Source organism: Vicugna pacos, chromosome 1 (genome assembly GCF_048564905.1).
Source record: "Vicugna pacos chromosome 1, VicPac4, whole genome shotgun sequence".
NCBI lineage: Eukaryota > Metazoa > Chordata > Mammalia > Artiodactyla > Camelidae > Vicugna > Vicugna pacos.
Genome location: NC_132987.1, coordinates 4,574,763 through 4,594,809, shown reverse-complemented (window position 1 = coordinate 4,594,809; position 20,047 = coordinate 4,574,763). Strand labels below are relative to the sequence as shown.

The 20,047-nt window shown below is 49.9% G+C and overlaps 1 protein-coding gene across 2 annotated transcripts in view; it reads left to right on the top strand.

Moving 5' to 3' along the window:
* Nucleotides 1-20,047, top strand: part of RFTN1 (raftlin, lipid raft linker 1) — a 177,046-nt gene that overhangs the window by 149,534 nt on the left and 7,465 nt on the right. For both annotated transcript variants that reach the window (XM_072945905.1, XM_006205325.4), the window contains exons 8-9: nt 14,090-14,193; nt 16,166-16,244. In XM_072945905.1, coding sequence (XP_072802006.1) covers nt 14,090-14,193; nt 16,166-16,244 — 183 coding nt within the window. The remainder of the gene's footprint in view (nt 1-14,089; nt 14,194-16,165; nt 16,245-20,047) is intronic.

The following is a 20,047-nucleotide window of genomic DNA, read 5'->3' as shown; positions in this document are numbered from 1 at the left end:
GCCATCAGGAAGACCAGGGATGCTTTTGGGCTCCAGAAAACCGTTTCATTTGGGCACCGGTGGGTGAGGATCGAGGGCGTGGTTGAGAGTGGGGAGTGGGAAAGATTCTGGAGAACCCACTGAAGCCAATGGCGACCAGGACTGTATTTTCTGAATCTATCTGCTTTAACACATCGGGCTTCTAAATTAGATTACAGCCCATGGTTGTGGGAAACCTCCCACTACTTTTTTTTTAAAAAGAGGTAAAGAGACAAAACAAGAAACCCTGAAAATTACTTCTCTGATGCACCTTCTTTTTTGAGGAGGTTTCCCTGACTTCATAAACTCCTTTCAGTCTCATTATCTATTCATATTTGAACGTTGAGTCAAAACCAGCCCAATAAAACTTAATAGGATACGTTTAAGTATGAAAAAATCAATTACATTTAAGTGGGGGGAAAAGTCAATAATCCAGAACGGCGACACCTGATCTGAAAGCAGTTCTGACGCTTGAGTGTAATTCAGGTGAACAGTGTCCTCACTGCTCCCCTCCAGATATGCCAGACGCTCGGAGTGGTGACAAAGTGGGGGTTTCCAGGTCCCTCCTTTTTTGTTCTCTCCTGCGGTCTGCGGAGTCTCGTGTCCACCTGTGCCTCCACCTGGGAGATGCTCCCTTCCTGGCCCGGCCATTTGTGAGGTTGCCCTCGATGCTGTCAGCTGGGTGCGTGCCCGCTCCCTTCTGGCACGTACCACGTTCCACCTTCCTTTGGAGTTGTTTAATTTTTTAACGTGTTTTGCAAACTCCTTGCATCAAGGACTAGCCATTCTTGATACCCATGTTCCCTGGGTCCAAGTGAATTACCTCCTTGCCTGTGTCGAGTTTTCATCCAGCCTCGGTTGGGTGAATCCGGAACAGTGTGAGGTCCCTCCTACACGTATGGGATAAATGGCCGTATTGTGGACACGGACACGGGAGGCTGTCATCCCTCTATTGTTCAGTGTGATGCCAGCTGACTAGGAGTCTCCTGTCTTACTGCTCTCCCGCATCTGATGGGGAGCACAGATGGACTGTGAGGTGGACAGCAGTGGAGGACATGCCTGGAAATGGTTAAAACCGAGTGGGCATGTTTATGTTGGAAGAGGAAAAAACAAGGGCAGTCAGGTAGCTGGTTCCATATTTTTGAAGGGCCAGCGTCTGATAAAGGAGATAAACTCTGTTTTCCTCGATGGCAAGGGAAAAACTAGGCCCTTTGGGGAGCTCTCATGGGACCATTTGGCAGAGGAAGTGGCTGGGACGTGAGGCTATCAACTCCCAGGTACTGGGTGTTCACGTGTTCAGTTCCCATGAGATGAAGGAGTGATGGAGGTGGCCGCCCTGCCTTGGGCAGAGAGCACTAGAGAAGTGGTTCCCAAACCTTATGGACCCTCAGAATCACCTCATGGACTTGCTACAAATGCACGTTCCCAGGCACCACTCTGGGAGATTCAGAATCAGCAGGTCTAGGGGTGGAGAATTAGCATCTTCATGTTAAAAATCCAACCAGCCGGGAACCACTGGCCCGAGAACCACCCTGATGCTTTAATCAGCTGGGATGATGCATGGTTGACCTGTTGCTTTTAAGTCAGTGGCCTCTTGGAGACAAAACTCTTAAACATCCTCTTCAGCTAAGGTGAAAGAGGGTACCTCTTAGCAAATTCGACAAGAAGACTCCGAAGCTAGTCTGATGAGGCCAAGACATCTGTTCTTAAACTTTCATAACTTTTTTTTTCTTATTACAAAAGTGATGCTTGGACAGTTCTTCAAAACATGAAGCATAGTTACCCTATGACTGACCCAGCAATTCCACTCCAAGGCATGTATCCAAGAGAAATGGAAACGTAGGTCTGCATAAACATCTATACATAAATCTCCATACTAGCGTTATTCATGATAACCAAGAAGTGGAGACAGTCCAAATGCCCATCAAGTGATGAATAAATAAACCAAATATGGTATGCAGTACAGTGGAATATTATTCGGAAATGAAAAGGCGTAAGTACTAACACATGCTCCAACAGGGATGAACCTTGAAAACTTGATGCTAAAGTGAAAGAAGCCAGGGACAAAATCCCACACGTTGTTTGGTTCCATTTATATGAAATGTTCTGATTAGGCGGATCTATAGAAACAGAAAGTGAATTAGGGGTTGCTAACGGGTACAGGAATTTGGGGAGGAGGTGATGAAAATGTTCTAAGCTTACACTGTGGTCATGGTTGCACAACTGTGTGAATGTATTAAAAACCACTGGCTTGTGTACTATAAACGGGTGAAATTTTAGATACGTCAGTGACATTTTAAGGCGTTTTGAGAAACTGATGCATGGCATTGAAGACAGCTTAGAAAATACAAAAAAAGGGAACAAAATCATCCCACTCTCGTGACTGAGAAGTTGCTCACGTAATGTCTCGGTGTGTTTCCTTCTCGTCTATATTCTATATACATTTGCATATTTTTTTAATGAGATGATATTTATACCCTTTCAATTTCAGCACTTTAAATGGCTGTAGACTATTTTGGTATCTGAACGATCATATTTAATTTATTTAGTTCATTTTCTATCGGTGGATTTTGGGTGGTTTCCTTTTTTTCTTTTTCAGTCCTGTAGGTCATGAATATTCTTTGGTTTTATCATGTGCTTCATGTCACGTTTTGATTCAAAGTCTCAGTCACGATGGTTGGTAAGCAGTCAGGAATCTACTGTAGGTGAAGGTGATAACTTTGATGTAGTTTTGTTTGTTCATTTGTTTTTGGAGAGAAGGTAATTAGGTTCATTTATTTGTTTGTTTATTTTTTTTAGTGGAGGAACTGGGGATTGAACCCAGGACCTCGTGTATGCCAAGCATGTGCTCTACCACTGAGCTACACCCTCCCCACCATGTGGTTTTAAATTCTAGAGTTTTTGCTAACTTCCCCAGCCCCTGCTCCAAAATAAATACCTTTTCATTTTATACTGTGAGAAAGCTCTTTCTAATCCTTATTTTTTATTGAAGTGTACTTGATTTACAATGTTAGTTTCAGGTGCGCAGCAAAGCGATTCAGTTATACATATGCATACACGTATATATAGGAAAGTTCTTTTTAAAGCCTTTCTTTTCTGGGTTGTAGATAAGGTGAAAAATGAAAGAGGGAAGAAAGGTTAAACATAGGATCCGTCACCCACCTTATTTTGTCTAAAGAGAGTAATAAAATGACACATCCTGCTTACTCCCAGAAAGTCTTAATTTCCTCTTGCTCCTCAAAGCAAGTGGGAGGGACTTGGCCAGTCCCTGGATGGAGAAAATGTGTCTGGTTTAATTGATATCAAGCAAAGCTGTTTCCAGGTCTGCTGGAGAGGACAGGCTCACCCCCGATGCATTCAGGCAGCTTCGGGAGGAGGGCGGCCTCGCAGCAGGACGTCCCTCAGAGCAGTCTGCAGCTTTGAGCTCCTTATCCGTCTGCACTTGAAACTGCAGCCCCGTCTGGCCATACTCAGGGTCAGAGTCTGCCTTGCACCCCCTTGATCATGGAACTTCCAGCCTCGTTCCCTCTAACATCACCTGGGGGCCCTTTATGGTAACACACCTGGCATGGTTCTCCTGCTGCCCACTGGGTGCATGTCAGCAGGAGCTCTGATGCGGGGCGTGCATGCCACCTCCTGTCTTTCCCCTCCGCGGCCCTGACCCCTCCCCCGAGCTGCACACTCCAGGACCACATCACCCGCCCAGCCTGGAATCCAGGAGAGTGTTATCTTGCACTGCAGGTTCAGGGTTGCTGCCAGCTTGGCGTGGGTGGTGCCTCGGGAGAAGCCCGGACAGGATCTCGAGCCAGCGCGCTCTTCTCCAGCAGGGGGGTGTTTATCTCTGCCTCCCAGAGTGCGCCGGTGGCGTGGCCGGGCCTCACGGTGGCTTGTCATAAATGAGACTTCAGGGCTGCAGGTGTGCCAGGGGGCGGAGCGTCTGTGAGGAGGAGATGAGAGCTGGGTATGCCAGCTTTGAGTGTGGTGAGAAGCTGGCCGCCCCGAGCTCCGTTCAGCAGCAGCAAGTACATTCCACTTCTCTCCGACCAGACGAGGGGACTTGGACTATGATTTTCCTCCTAGGGGTTTGCCCAGGCGTTCGGTTCTTCCTGGAATAATCATAATATATCAGTTTGCTTCTGCTGTGGAATATAAGGCACCCAAAGCTTAGTGAAATAAAATAACCGCCTTTGAGAGAGGGTAGAGCTCAGTGGTAGAGCACGTGCTTAGCATGCACAGGGTCCTGGGTTCAATCTCGAGTACCTCCATTAAAAACAAACAAATAAAGAACACTCTTTATGGTTGTAGTGAGTGCACAGGCCAGCTGGGTGATTTTGGTGATCTGGTCTAAGCTCCTGTAACCTCAGCAGGACTCCCTCTGCTGCTGGAGTCACCGGTGGGTCACCTGGTTGCTTGATGGTCCAAGATGGCATCTCTCATGTCGGCCGGCTGTTGGGCCGCGTGACTTTCATCATCCAGCAGGCCGGCCTGGGCTTGTCCTCATGCTGCAGGCACGATCCCAGGAGAGCAGGTGGAAGCAGCCAGGTCACTCGAGGCCTAGGCTCAGAGCTCACAAGGACCGTATTCTGCTAGTCAGAGCGAGTCACGAGCCCAGCCCAGATGCACGGGGTGGAGGAGTGGGCTCTGCCTCCTTATGGGAGGACCTGCCGTGTTGCCTTGTAAAGAGGCCTGGATGCAGGAAGGTCATCACTGAGGCCATTTTTGCAAGCGATCTGTCTCAAATAATAACAGTCCAAGCATTATTATTATTTTGCTGGGCTCTCGAAGGGCTGCAGACTTGATTGCCTTTCTTTGGTGGCAGAGAAAAATCAGGCAAAGATGTGAATTAACCAGCAGGGGTGGGTGGTGCGTCCTGGAGAGGGAGCCGTCTACGCACTGTATGTATTTTCTGCTGCCCTCTTTTCTTTCTCTAAGAACTAAGCTTTTTTTTTTCATTTTTAACGTATTCTCTTTGAACGTTATGAAAGCCAAAGTTGTCTAAAATGAGACCGACGGCTTTCTTAGACTCTATTATGTTGGCCTAATTACATATCAGCAAAATGTTTTTCTGGGGCATTGTGTGTAAAACAAAGAGGGAAACAACATCCCCAGCCAGCCCGGCGTCCCGGCCCCTCCCCCGGCTGGCAGAGGCTGTGGTCCTGCAGGGGGGCTGGGGGAGGGCGGGGGCCGGGAAGGCAGGCCCACCGCAGCCACCCACCGCTGGCCTCAGATGGATTTGCCCTTTCCCCAGAGAGAACGGTGGTGGGGGGAGTCCTTCCTTCCCGTCCCCTTCCCCCCAGCACACCTCATGCTGGCTTCCATCTCGGGGTCGGGGTCGGGAGTGGGGACCATATGTTTGTTCCCTCCACCCCCCAGCCTGGGATTTCCTGCAGCAGGAGAAGGAGCTCACACATCTTTGCTCCCCACATACCCAGCACAGAGCCAGGTTGACTGGATGTGGAGATTCGTAAGTGAACAATGATTCCCTCTATAGCCTTGTCCTTGGGGATGCTGGAGGACCCGCTGAGTTCTGCAGGTCCGCCCCAGCATTAGAGCGTCCCCTTTCCATTTGATAAATAGAGATGGACCGGTCCTTCTTTCCAGCCTGGCATTCCCCTCCTGCCCCGCCCTTTACTTTCCATCCAGTGAGAGCGTGACTCCTGTTTTCCCCCTGTGCTGTCTCTGCTGAGCCCAGGCAGAGTGAGGGTGAACCCCAGATTCCCTGAGAACACGTTTACATGCCCTGTTTTGTCCTCACTACCTCTTGGTGTCTGCCACTTCCCTCTTCAAGCATCTGGCCGTGGTCTTTGGAGACCCCACTGTCCATCCAGAGACAGTCTCTCAGGCTTTCATGTTGTCTGCCTCCTCAAGGCATTACTCTGTCTTCTTCAGTGTGTTTCCTACCCTGGGCGGCTCTCGGCCAGTTCCTCCTGGTTTTCCCAGTTACCATCTTCTGCCTCCCGGTCCCCAAGAGACCCCGTCCTCAGCCAGCCTCACCTCTCCTGGGGTTTTCATCTGCCCCGTGCTGGCCAGTGCCTCGAAGCCTTCATTTTCCTCTTAACCTTTCCCTGGCTGTACACTGTGTATTAGTGTCCCATTGCTGTAACAACCTTAGTGGCTTAAAACAACACAAATTCATTCTCTTATGGTTCTGGAGGCCAGAGTCCAAAACAGATTGTAAAGGATCATCAAGGTGCTGGCAGGGCTGCCTTCTTTCTGGGAGTATCTGTTTCCTGCTTTTCCACTTCTAGAGGCCAGCCAGCCCGAGGCTAGTCTGTCTGCCCTCTGCTTCCACCTCTCGCCTCCTTCCCTGACTCCCACCCTCCTCCCACCTCTCTTCTAAGGACCCTTTTTCATAACACCGAGTGCAACTCGTTAATCTCCCCATCTCAAGATCTTCAATCTGCCAGCTCCCTTTTACCTTAGAAGGTAACCTCTTCCCAGGCCCCAGAGATTAGGATGTAGACAGATTTGGAGGGGTTGAATGGGGATTATTCTTTCTGCCACAGGCCCCGTTTTATCTCACTGCCTCCTGCCCCTTTCCATGGGTGGTTTCTCAAACTCAGCTTGTCAAAAGTGGAATCATCACTCTCCCTGCCGTCCATGTCCCGTATGCCTGGGTTCAGCACGCAAGCAGCCCTTACCCCAGCCCCCCAGCATCTGTTGTGGATCAACACACTTGATGTAACCAGCCCAGCATTGAGGAACACGGGTGATGTTCAGTGTTTTGCTATCGCAGACAGTTCTCCAGTGAAACTTTGTACATGTGTCATTTTTTTAATACATAGGCTCAATTCCCAGAAGTGAGCTTGTTGGGTCAAAGGGTACATGTATTTGTAATTTTGAGAGATACTGTCAAATCGTTCTCCGCGAGGTTGAATCTGCCCTCCTGCCTGCCTTGAACGAGAATGCTTGCTGCCCCCACAGCCTTGTCAACTAAGTCGTTGTCAGACTTCGGGGTTTTTCCAGTATGTTAGGTGAAGATACGATTTCTCAGGGTAGTTTTGATTTGCGTTTCTCTTATTGTGAGATTTGGCATTTTTTTCCTGTGCTTTATAGCCATTAGAATTTCCTTGTCTGTGAATCGCTTCATCCATCTTAAAATTTGGATTTTGAGATTTTTTTTCTCATCAATTTTTAGAAGCTCTTTTTTGACTATAATTTTTAAATATTTTATTTTATTTTGTTTTATTGAAGTATAGTCAGTTTACAATGTTGTGTTAATTTCTGGTATACAGCATAGTGATTCCATTATACATATATATTCCTTTTCATATTCTTTTTTATTATAAACTATTAACAGGTATTGAATACAGTTCCCTGTGCTATGCATTAGGATCTTGTTGTTTGTCTGTTTTATATATAGTAGTTTGTATCTGCTAATCCCAAACTCCGAATTTATCCCTTTCCACTTTCTTTCGCCTTTGATAAACAAAAGTTTGTTTTCTGTCTGTGAGTCTATTTCTGTTTCATAAATAAGTTTGTGTCAATTTTTTAGATTCTATATATAAGTGATATCATAGAGTATTTGTCTTTCTCTGTCTGACTTGTTTTACTTAATATGATAATCTCTAGGTCCATCCGTATTGCAGCAAATGGCTTTATTTCACTCTTTTTTATGGCTGCATAGTATTCCATTATGTATATTTATATATTTATCTTCTTTATCCAGTCATCTGTTGATAGACATTTAGGTTGCTTTTGAGCTGCAAATATTTTCACATCGTGTCATTTGTCTTTTGACTTTGTATGGCTTGTCCTTTATCAGGCAGTAGGAGCTTTGTGTCACCAAATTTATTTTTACTTTATGGCTTCTGGATTCTAAGCTATTTAGAAGTGGCTTCTAGCAGACCCTTTAAAAATTGAAATAATAAAATTGTGTTAAATTTGGGGGATTGGACCCAGGCATCTGTTTCTTCTCTTTTCTGAAAAATCTTAGTGAAATTACACTAAAAGAATGACAGATAGACAGACGGACAGACAGGTGTAGTTAGAGTCAGTCCTCATCATTCTCGGATTCCCTATTTGTGAATCCTACTTGCTAAATTTGTTTGTAGTCCCCAAGGCAACACTGTTGGTGCTTTCACAGTCACTGGCAGATGTATGCTTAGTGGCAAAGAAGATAATGTTGCTGTTGTGCGTGTTCCCAGCTAAGGGAACAAGTGTCCCATCTGCAGTCCAGTTAGTGCCACACGGTTCACATGTTTGCGCTTTGTGTTGGTGATTTCACTGTTTAAAATGGCCCCCAAGTGCAGTGCTGAAGTGCTGGCTATGAATGAACCCACAAAATAGGTTAAACAAGGTGTCTTTAAACAGAAACACACATGAAACAAGGTTCTGTACTGATCAGGTGACAAACATCTGACCAGAGGCTCGCAGGAAGCTAACCCTGTATTTCCCCAGGAGCCCTGTTTCAGAACCTGCTAATTCAGTGTTTGTGGAAACGCTATAGAACGTAACTCCCATGAACAGTGAAAACTTACAGTAGGTGATAAATAGGTAGATAGGTAGGGAGGTAGGTAAACAGAGTGATAGATAGATGGATAGATAGATACCCACAAGAACAAAAAGACTGGAAGAAGAGAAAGTGGAAGATAGGTGACTTCTACACATTTTTAGAAGGTGGAAGGTGCCTGGTGGAGGCTGACTGGTTTAACAAAATGGAGGACACTGCACCTGGGTGGGGAGGGAGCCTGAGGAAAGCTCTGGTCTTCAAAGCATGAGTCACTGTGGGGTGATGGGAGGTGAACTGCGGAACTAAAACCAGGGCATTGGTTTGAACTGAAGCCCTTCCATGGTGTGGTCAGATCCCTAGCTCCCCCGACTGCCTTGTGCAGCCGGGTAACTGTGAAAGTGATGCAGGGATCAGATGAAACTGCTGAAAATAAAGAGGTAGAGTGTATGTATCCATGAAACAAAAACAGGATGCTATAAAAAAGAAATGGCCAAAAGATCAGAAGGAGCTTTGGGGTCTGAAAAAGAGGCCAGAGGAGCATTTTAAAACATAAAAAAAAGGCTGGAAAACAAAATAAAGGACATCTTTTCAGAAGGTAAAATAAAAAGACACAGTAAGAAAACGAGGGGAAAGAAAGGTAATAAAATATCAGTCCTACATTCTGACTGCTAGGAAGTCTAGAAAGAAGACAGATACAGAGGAAAGAAAAATTATCAAAGAAAAAAAAAAAAGGACACTTTCAGAGCCAAAGGACAAAAATCCTTTGACGGCAAAGCCATTCAGTGCATAGCTTTTTGAGTTTTTAAAAAACAAAACAAAATAAACAAACAAAAAAACAGCTTTGAAGGCATATTGTGAAATTCTGGCACTACATGGGAAAAAAATATCCTAACATCTTCCAAAGTAGCACAACAGGTTACAAAGTATTAGTAATTCAAATAGACATCACAGTAGCCATGCTGACTTCCCAAAGCTAGTGGAGCAATACTTTAAAAATGTTAATGGAAAAATAAGATTTCAGCCTAGACTTCAGACTGTTGGTTAAGGGTGAAGACAATGACTTTCTTAGAAATGCGGGGTTGCAGATGACTTCCAGGGCATTGTTTCCTAAGGGACCACAAGAGGATGTGCTCCAGCAAAATGAAGAGGAAACCAAGAAAGAGAAAACACCAGCCATACAGGGTGGTGGAGGGAGAGCCCAGGTGTGGGAAGCAGCCACACCAGATTGGAGCACAGATACAGAAAGCTCCAGAAATGATGTCTCCATGTGGAAAAGAATAGAAATCAGATATTTTGATACATGGAATATTCATTGATAGGTACATAATAGAGGTGTTGAAACATGTGGAATCAATCAGTAATGGGTTGATGTACAACCAGACAGATAAAAAAAAATTGAGGCTACAGTTAACTCCAGGAAAGATAAAGGGTCGTATTTTAAAAGGAAGATATGGTTACAGGGCATGACTTGACCCAGCAGTGAGCCATATTTGCAAAGTTGTAATAGTACAGACTTCTGATTTAATTAAAATGACTTTATAGCCATTTGGGGCACCAGGAAAGAGAAGGTAAGGAGTGTATATGGGAGCCTTTGTTTCCCACGGTAGGAAATCAAAAAATCCCTAAAACTAATACATAAGGACATAGTATATAAACGTGTCCTGCCAGTGAGTGTTAGACATTAGTGCTTTGGTAGCAATTTTACAAAAGATGCACGTGCCCTCTTGGGGAAGGGAAGGGAAGGAAAAGGAAGGACCCAGCAGGTGGGTCCCGAGAGCAGAGGACCCCTTTCCACAGTCACTGGCACTGCTTCAGAAGTGGAGACCGTCCCAGAGGCCCTGACGTGCAGGACACCAGCTTGCTCACTGGGCCAGCGTGCTGCCTCCTAGAATCCCCCTGCACAGAAGAGCTTTAGAACGATCAAAAGACAGATGCATTTCTTAGTAAACTCTGAGTCGTGTGGTCTATATTTTCGGAGGGGATGGAAAGGTTGTGTTGGTTGCCCGTTTCTTTAGTGCATTTGCGACCACCAGAGAAATCAGAGGGAACAAAGCGGGGAGAAAAAAAGAGCCATAAATACAAACGAATCCCCTTTCCACACGTTGAAGAACCACAGGACATGCTCCATTTTTTTTTTTAAAACACTCCAGGTGTGACCGGAGATTACGGTATCCACACAAGAGAGTGGAGAGTTAATTAAAATGTTTGCTCCTGTTCCCAGAAAGAAAGGGCTTTTCGTTTGCTAAGCAGGCTGGCTTTGGAGCGCTGTTTGTGCGTTCCTGTCCTCACTGGAGTGTCACAGGAAAGCAGATCAAAGAGAGCCTTCCATCCGATGGGCTTGCTACCCGCTTTCTCAGCTAACGGACTTGAAAGCTTCTTCCACTGACTGCATGGGGCTCATATCATATTTTCCAAGTGTCGTCTTCTTAACTGTATTGATGACATGCAAACTGGCTTTGATAGGTGCTTTGTGGAAAACCACATTTTCCATGAATTAAGTCAAGACCAGCCCAGTCAGAGTGGGAAGGTGGGGCGGAGTGAAACACCTCGCCCCCCTCCCGCTTGTGTTTTCCCGCAGCCCGTCCCGGGGCGGCCGGCTGGGAGCGCGTGCGGTGAGCCCTCAGCTCCCTCAAGCAGGGTCGCGTTTTGCTGTTTTTTCTCTTTTCCTTTTGGTCTTTGTGTTTCTCTGCCCTCTGGCTGACATCCCCCACCCCGAGGGCAAAAACTGCTGGGGAGACATCCTGCCGTCTTTCTGTTTAAGACGGTGAGTAACTGGAATGACACGGAGCAAAGCAGAGCAGCCCCGCCAGGCCGGTCTGGGCAGGCGGGTCGGGCTGCCGGGGGGCTGCCCATTGTCCTGCCGCGCCGGGCGCCCGAGGAGAAAACCCAGCCAGGGCACAGGCACCAATGAAAGGACTCCATCCTGCCACTCAGGGCTTTGTGAGTGCCATCGCTTGTCCTGGTTGCCATGGCTACTGTCTGATGGTGGCGGGTTTGTCAGCGTGCTTGATAAAGTGGGAAGGTTATTCTTGATAGAGCCAAGTAATCATAACCTCGCCAAGCTGGAGTGTGGCTTGCACATTTTCTCCCTCCTCTCTCTCAATCAGAGACGCAGGGCTGGGGGCTGGGGTTCTTGGGATAAAGCAACCTCGGCAGGGGGTGAGGGCCTGCCTGGCTCGAGGGATGCTGGCCGTGCTGGCCTGGAAGGGAGGTCCCCAGGTGCTCAGGGGGCCGGCAGAAGCGGGGGTCGTTGGGTCATCTGTTGTCATCTCTGGCCTGAGTGGAGGTTTCAGGGATGGGGCCAGAATGGGGTCTCCTCCTACCCCTCTCCTGGAAATTGTACTGGCACCTTCTCTCCTCCCTTCCTGCTCCCTGTCCTGTATTAACCCCTCTTCCTTTCCTGCTCCTTTTGCCCCGGCCCCTCCCCGCTGCTTTGCTCCCCTGCCCTCTCCCCTCCCCCTCCCTTTCTTTCTCCTGCCCCAATAGCAGTAACAGAGCTGAGCCTTTGAAAGTCTCTTGACTTTCTCCTCTCCTGAAGAATGAAAGGGAGGGTTGGATGAGGCTAACAGTTGATGGATTCTGGCCACAGAACTGCAGACTCTCTTCTGTCATCAGAAGAAACCTAATTGATTTTCTAGGCAGTGTCCTCTCAGACTTACCTGCATCTCAACTACTGGAAATGCCGTTTAAAAAAAAAAATTAAAGAGGGGAGGGTATAGCTCAGCAGTAGAGCGCATGCTTAGCATGTGCGGGGTCCTGGGTTCAATCCCCAGCACCTCCATTAAAGATAAATAAATACGTAAATAAACCTAATTACCTCCACCCCATTAAAAAAAAATAGACCTGCCATATAATCCAGCAATTCCATTCCTGGGCATATGTCCAAAGGAAATGAAAACACTGACTAGAAAAGACACTTGCACCCCAATGTTCAAAGCAGCACTATTTACAACAGCCCAGAAATGGAACCAACCCAAGTGTCCATCAAGAGATGACTGGATAAAGAAGATGTGGTACACACACACACACATATATACACAGTGGAATATTACTCACTCATAAAAAAGAATGAAAATTTTGCTATTTGCCACCACGTGGATGGACCTTCAGGGTGTTATGCTAAGTGAAATAAGTCAAAGAAGGACAAACATTTCATGTCTTTACTTGTATGTGGAATCTAAAAAATAAAACAAATGAACAAATAAAAGAGAAACAGACTTACAGATAGGGAGAACAAACTAGTGGGTACCACTGGGCAGAGGGTGTGTGGGAAGGGGCCAGATAGGTGAAGAGGATTAAGAGGTACAGACTACTAGGTACAAAATAAATAAGATACAGGGATGTGATGTACAGCACAGGGAATATAGCCAATATTCTGTAATAACTTTATATGGTGTATAATCTATAAAAATATGGACCTACTATGTTGTACACCTGAAACTAATACAATATTGTAAGACAACCATACTTCAATTAAAAAAAAGAACAAAGCAGATTCCTTGGCCCCACCCCCAGCACTTCTGGTTGTGCTGGTTTGGGTAGGGTCCTAAGACTCTCCGTTTCTGACAAGTGCCCAGCCAGGTGATGCTGCCAGCTTGGGGACCTCACTGACACAGGCCGGCCAAGACTAGCTTTATACAGTTGAGGTTCCCCGAGGGTAAGCTGCTGGCCTGGTAGCCACTCTGGAGTTCCTAGAACGCCTCTTCCCCAGCTCTGCCTGTCCATCTCCGCCTCGTCCCCGAGCCCCAGGAAGCTGGCCCTGCCAGTGGGCCATTTTATATGTCAGTGACTTGCGTGCTTGTGCCATGGCCTCAGCAGGACTTGAACTCTGGCCACAGGCCCGTGTCTTCACCCACCTCCGAGCCACCCCGGCTCCCAGGTACTGGCTGGATGAGTCCTGTGGCCACCTTGGCTGGAAGGAACTGGGCCCGTGTCGGAGGCGTTCTGAAGTCACTGTCGGGCGCCAGTGTGGCAGAGGTGGGGGTGCAGCGTTTGCGTAGGATGGGGCACTGGGGGCAGCGGGCTCACCGCGGGGCATTCTCCCTGTGGGAGGAGGACTGAGTCTTTTCAGTCGGTTTAAAATGAAACAGCTTTCGTTTACTCTGTCATGGCAGAAGGTGTAACCCAGGTGAAGCTCCCTTTGTGTGTGTGCAGGGGTGTGTGTGTGTGTGTGTGTGTGTGTGTGTTGCCGCAGTGGTTGGGTGCAGAGGACCCCATCTTTTGTCAGACGTAACTGACGTCCCCACGCCACGCTCTGGGCCCATCCGAGCAGTGTCATCACGGGCCCTGGATGCGTCTTGGAGGCGACGTGCTGGCGCTGCTTGGGTGAAACTCGGGCTCTTTGTCCAGACAGGATTAGTGCAGAATGAATGGGTTCATCCGTGGGCTCTAGCTCCCTGCCGAGTGCCCAGACCGAGTCGGGCCGGAAAGAAATCCCGCTCTGGCAGTTGGGCTCCGAAGTCTTTAAGCATCTTTGGAGCCTGAGCCAGAGCAGGGCCCCCGGGTGCAGGGCATCCCGCCCCTTCCTGCTGCCTGGAGCAGGCGGGTGCGGAGACGCATGCTCAGGCCCTCAGGCGCTGGCTTGAGGCGGTCAGCCCTCACGTTGGCCTTTCTCCCCAGGGTGTCGAGGTGCAGACAGACTACGTGCCCCTGCTAAACTCGCTGGCCGCCTACGGCTGGCAGCTCACCTGTGTGCTGCCGACTCCCGTGGTCAAGACTACCAGGTAACAGTAACAGTCGTCGCTCTAACTGAATACTTACCTGTCCCAGTAGGCTCTTTGTGACCTAGACCTGGCGTGTAGGCCCTTGCCGCGGCACGCCCTACAATTTCAAGTTCATCTGTCCACTCTCAACTCTGCCCGCCATCCCTTGAGCCCATGGGCTTATATGGGCTTACCAACCCTAAAAAGGCCTTCTGTCTGTCTTTGGGTTTGCTATCAAGGTAGTCCTAAGTACTTGTTGGGTAGTGAGCAGAAATTTGGTTCCCATTTTATAGATGAAGAAACTAAGGCTCAGAGAGGCTTCATCACGTACCTGAAGCCACACAGCCAGTAAGTGGGGGAACCTGGGACTAGAAAGTCAGTCTGCAGGATCAGGCAGTCCTACAATGGGCCGCCTCTTTGCTGACCTAGGGGGAGACCCCTCATGGCCCTCAGGGCTGCACCCTCCCCAGCCCCACTGCCTTCTCACCACTGCAGGATGACGGACAGCATGAGGCAGGGCTGGTGATCTGGGCAGACGGCGGGTGGTGCAGCCCTAGGGCACAGGCTGAGGGTGCTGGTGCCCATCCCTGCCTCTCTGGGGTCCTTACCACGTCTCCCCTGACACTTGGCCAAGTGGAACTGTGCACCTGCAGGAGCCAGTCTGCAGCTGCCTTTGGCCCCTGGACCAATGGGAGCCTCCCTATTATTTCTCAGCCAAGACTTGAATGGGCTCAGGGTGGTGGAGGGGAGAGAACCCTGGAGCTGTGACCTGCAGGCTTGAACCCCAGTGCTGAGTCTGCCACTTGCTAACTGTCCACCTTGGTCAAGTCCACGTAGCTTTTTCCTAGTCTCTGAGACCAAGAATGCCTGCCTGTCTTCCATTCCAGAAGTCGAGAGCCACCCCCTGAGAATGCATTTGAACGTGAAGCCCCTACTAGTTCTGTGCTCTCAGCCAGGAGGGTGCAGACGGTTCTCTTTGTCTCTGTCTTGGGTGGTCAGACCTAAATAAGCCTCCATAATCCTCCACTTTCCTGGGCCCTAAATTCCCTTGCAGTGGAGAGGAGAGGGTGTGGAACCAGGGGATCTTTCCCTGAATCCCTGTGATGTGACCCCAGGCTTGCTCCTTGACGGAGCTGTCTTGTCGTGTCACTGGAAGAGGTCCTGTGGCTTGGAGCGCGGGGTGAACTCACCCAGCCTGGCCCTGGCACAAAACAGGAATGTCAGTGCTCCCCCCTCTTTTCCTCCGACACCCTGTGTAGTGACACGTCGCCTCGGCAGAGAAGGCGTCTGCACAATAGCAACTTAAGAAAGTGGTCTCCTTTACAGTATTTCTAGTGTCTCTAAAGGTAGCCTGTGGGGTCCTGCCAGCCTGGGAGGAAGCGGTGCTCCCTGTGCCAGGAAAATGAGCAGCACCTGCAGCCCACTTTGCTGATGCGTCTCTGCCGCAATGCCCCCCTTGCCCCTCAGCCCTGCTGCTCACAGGGGACTCACGTAGTGGCCGGGACCCCAGCATAGCCAGGCCCTCTGCCTGGGCTCCGGGGACAGGTGACGGGACAGCCCGTCGCTCGGTTCCTTACTGTGTGCCGGCCCATGCCAGCCAGCCCCTCCGCAGCCTCATTGCCAAAGGCAGACTTGGAAGAGGCCTCCCGCCCCCCTGATACTCATGGAGTAGGCCACTTTGTCATCATTTGGCGGAGATAATTAGCTGTCATTTCACATCCAGGGAGGGGGGCCTTCAGTCACAAAGCTGACTTTCAGGGATGTCCACAGAGCCTTTTTGGGGCCCCCAAGATAGCCCCACGGAAGCCAGGGTGGATGGCCTGGGGGTGGGGAGGGGTCAGGGGCTTCTTGACCTCTGCCCCCTCGGTCTCCGGAGCAGCCTCCCTTCCCTCGGGGGGCTGGCCAGGGGCAAGTTCAGAATGGCGGCCTCTGGGTGGGCTGCGGGCCACCCCCGGGTATGAGTGACTCATTCTAAGCTCCACATGTGTTGCAGGGAGGGGAACATATCCACCAAGCAAGTTGTCTTTCTTCAGAGACCTTGTCTACCTCAGAAAATCAAGAAGGAATCAAAGGTGAGTGACCTTGGCTGCTTTGTGCATCAGCCACAGCACTGTGGCTCGGCAGGACTTCGCCTCTGACTGGATTTCTACGGCGGTTGGAGGGCTGCCTGCTCCACCTGCCAGCAGCTCTCAGAGCTCGGGGACACCTGAGCCACTTGGCAGAATGCATCCCACACTCCTGAGGCTGCCCCGAGTCGGGGTGGCGGAGGGCCTCGCCTGCCCCCTCCTCCTGCGGGGATGCTCGGGCCGCCAGCCGTGCTGCGAGGCTGAAGGTAGGGGCGCGAGGCCAGCCGCAGTCTGACCAGGGCTGGGACGGTTGAGCTGATGCCTGGCTTCTCTGCATCTGTTTCCTGTTACAAGCTGGTTGAAGCTCGGGCCTGCTCCCTGGGGCCATCAGAGGTGTGGTGATATGGGCAGAGAGAACCTGCCAGAACACCCGCCCCGCAGGTCTCTGAGTGACAGTGGCTCGTATAGACGGAGGACAGCCCTCCCCTCACCCCTGCGGAGTGAGTCCTCATCCCAGGGCTGCCCTGGGATGGCCAGGGGCCTCCCACACACACAAGCTAGACGACACATGAGCTGCCCTGAGAAGTGTGGCCATTCTCAGCATGTTTCCCATGGTTCCTGAGGGTCAGCCCGAGTCCTCCCCTTGAGTGAGATTCTGCTCTTTGCATCCCCATGCTTTGCCCATAGTGGGGGCTCCTCCCAAGGATCATTTGGGAAGAGCTGATGAGTCCAGGGAACCTGCCACACTGGGCAGGTGTCACCTGGAGCTGCCCGCTGCCCTGCTGATGGCCAAGGCCACACTGCTAGGCAGAGACCCGGGACCCGCCCATCCCCTAGCCTGGCACCCTCCCCGAGCTCCCTGCTCGTGGTTCCTCGTGTTCTTTGGACACAGAGCCAGGAACAGGAGCATCGGGACAGGAGCACAGATTGGAGCAGCCCCTCCCCAGCCAACAAATCCAAGGGGGCCACTCATGGGAGGACGCCAAGGAGATGGCCCTGTGAAGCCAGGTGGGGTGGAGTGCAGAGGAAGGTCTCGCTCCAGCTCGGAGATGCTCGTGTGACAGGTGGCAGCAGTAGAGAACCAGAAGGCGGCCGCCAAAGCCACCATTACCCGCCAGGAGCAGTCAGCCGCCAGCTGGAAGACGGATGGCCCCGCACCTCCACCAGCCGCAGCTTGGCCAGGGCTGCGGGGACCGCGTGCATTCAGAGTGACATTCCAGCATCGCCAGCAAGGTCTCCTGCCAGACGCCCGGCTTCTGCCGCCCCTTACAAGGAAGGGGCAGTGCCGTTTCTCACCATCCCTTCCTGCTCAGTCATGGTGCCAGCAGATCCCAAAGCAGAGACATGCGGTTTGATTCTGGGGAAGGCTCTGCGTGTCACCAAGGGGGCCAACCAGGGGAAACTCATGTGGCTGGGGGTGTTTTCAAGGTGGCGCTCCAGGGCTGCTGAACAGTGTGCCTCGGGGGGAAGCCAGGAGGTGGGAGCCAGGTTTCTCAGGTCAGTAGAGGTGTCCACCCGCAGTGAGCTGTACAAATCCTGGCAGCCTGTGATCTCTTTGAAGTGCTTGCCCATCCCTGCCCCCTGTGGTGGGGATGGGCTAGTGAGGACTGCTGTTCTGTGTGTGACCCAGGGAGGTCACATCGCTGGTGGGGCCCCAGGAGGGGGCTGTACTGATAGACGTCTTCTCGCTTCTGTCTCGTTGTCCTGTCACCCACTCCTCCACTGATGGGGCGTGGTCTGGCTCCCAGGAGACCATGTCCCCCCAACCCCATGGCCGTGGCAGTGGCTTCACCCCCCGGTGCCCTAGCTCACCCTGGGAGCACCTTTTTCTCCTGGCTGTGTGGTTTCCCACCCGGTTCCTCATTCCTAGCCCCATTTCTCCTGTCTTTCCTTACCTCTTCCTGAGAAAATCTTGTCTACCCCCAGGGTCGGAAAATCTCACTTGTCACCTGTGTCGGTGGCTCTTACCTCTGCATGCCCAGCCCGCGCTGCTCCCCTGGGACCCCAGCCCCAGCTCTTACGCAGCTGCTCGGCCGTCTCAGGGCAACTTATGACCTTGCCCTCCCCCCGGCTGGGCTCGCCCCCCACCCCCACCTAGAGGAGCCGCACCTCCACTGGCCCCGAGGCTCCCACCTGCCCAGAGGTCACCCTTGGTGCTCTTGCCTTCTTTGCCCCATATTCGGTCTGTTCTTAACGCGAGTCTGTTTTGGGTCTTAGAAGCTCTGGAACCCCCACTTCTTCCCATCATCACCTTTCCGGACTACTCTGGTCTCCCCTTCAAATATGTTCTCCACGCAGCCAAGGAGATCTTTAAAAAAAGCAAGTCGAACCATGTCACCCCACTGCTTAAAACGGCTCTAAAGCTTTGGGTTCTTCTGAAGGTCAAGGTGGGAGCCTGTCCCGGGGTCCACACGGCCCTGTGGGATCTGGACCTGCCTTCTGCATTCCGGGCACCCTGGCTGCCTCGCTCTTCCATGCTCCTCCCTGCCCCAGGGCCTTTGCTTTGGCGGTTCCTCTGCCCGGAACACTCTCTTCTTTTGTATCTTCTCGGGAAGGTGGTCTCTCCTCTTAGACCGAGCCAGGCTCCTCGGTGATTGGAAGAACCAGGCTTCTCTCCATTTCTAGCTATTTGTGATCATTAGCTTATCCTCCACCAGTAGAATCAGACATTAACTCCTGAGAGCAAAACCCTTTTTTCCCTCACTGTTGTGTGCCCAGTGTCTTGCCTTTTAGTTAGAACTCAGCAGGTACTTGTTGGAGCAAAGGAATGAGCAATCAAAACCCCCGAGCCCAGCTCTCAGCTGATTTCTCTGCACAAACACTACAGGCTGGAAGGGAGGGGCAAGATATATTCAAAGTCCTGAATGAAAAAAGATGCAGCCTAGGATGCTCGATCCAGCAAGGCTATCCTTTAGAATAGAAGAAGAGATAAAGAACTTCACAGACAAGCAAAAACTGAAAGAGTTTAGCAACACTAACCCATACTAAAAGAAATATTGACAGGTCTACTCTAAATAGAAAAGAAGCAGGATGCTACAAAAATGAGAAACTCATAACTGGAAAGGAGATAACTGCCATGAATTACAAAAAGAATAAACACAAAATTGTAAAAGAAGACATCTAAATCATTAAGAGTGGGAGAGGGAAGCAAGGAAAACCACTGTGGAAAACAGTATGGAGATCCCTCAAAAGACTAGGAATAGACTTACCATGTGACCCAGGAATCCCACTCCTGGGCATATATCCAGAAGGAACCCTACTTCAAAAAGACACCTGCACCCCAATGTTCATAGCAGCACTATTTACAATAGCCAAGACATGGAAGCAGCCTAGATGTCCATCAACAGATGAATGGATAAAGAAGAAGTGGTATATTTATATGATGGAATACTATTCAGCCACAAATTCGACAACATAGCGCCATTTGCAGCAACATGGATGTTCCTGGAGAATGTCATTCTAAGTGAAGTAAGCCAGAAAGAGAAAGAAAAATACTATATGAGATTGCTTATATGAGGAATCTAAACAAACAAACAAACAAAACATAAATACAAAACAGAAACAGACTCATAGACATAGAATACAAACATGTGGTTGCCAAGGGGGCGGGGGGTGGGAAAGAATAGGCGGGATTTCAGAATTGTAGAATAGATAAACAAGATTATACTGTACAGCACAGGGAAATATATACAAGATCTTGTGGTAGCTGACAGCAAAAAAAAAATGTGACAATGAATATATATATGTTCATGTATGACTGAAAAATTGTGCTCTACACTAGAATTTGACACAACATTGTAAAATGACTA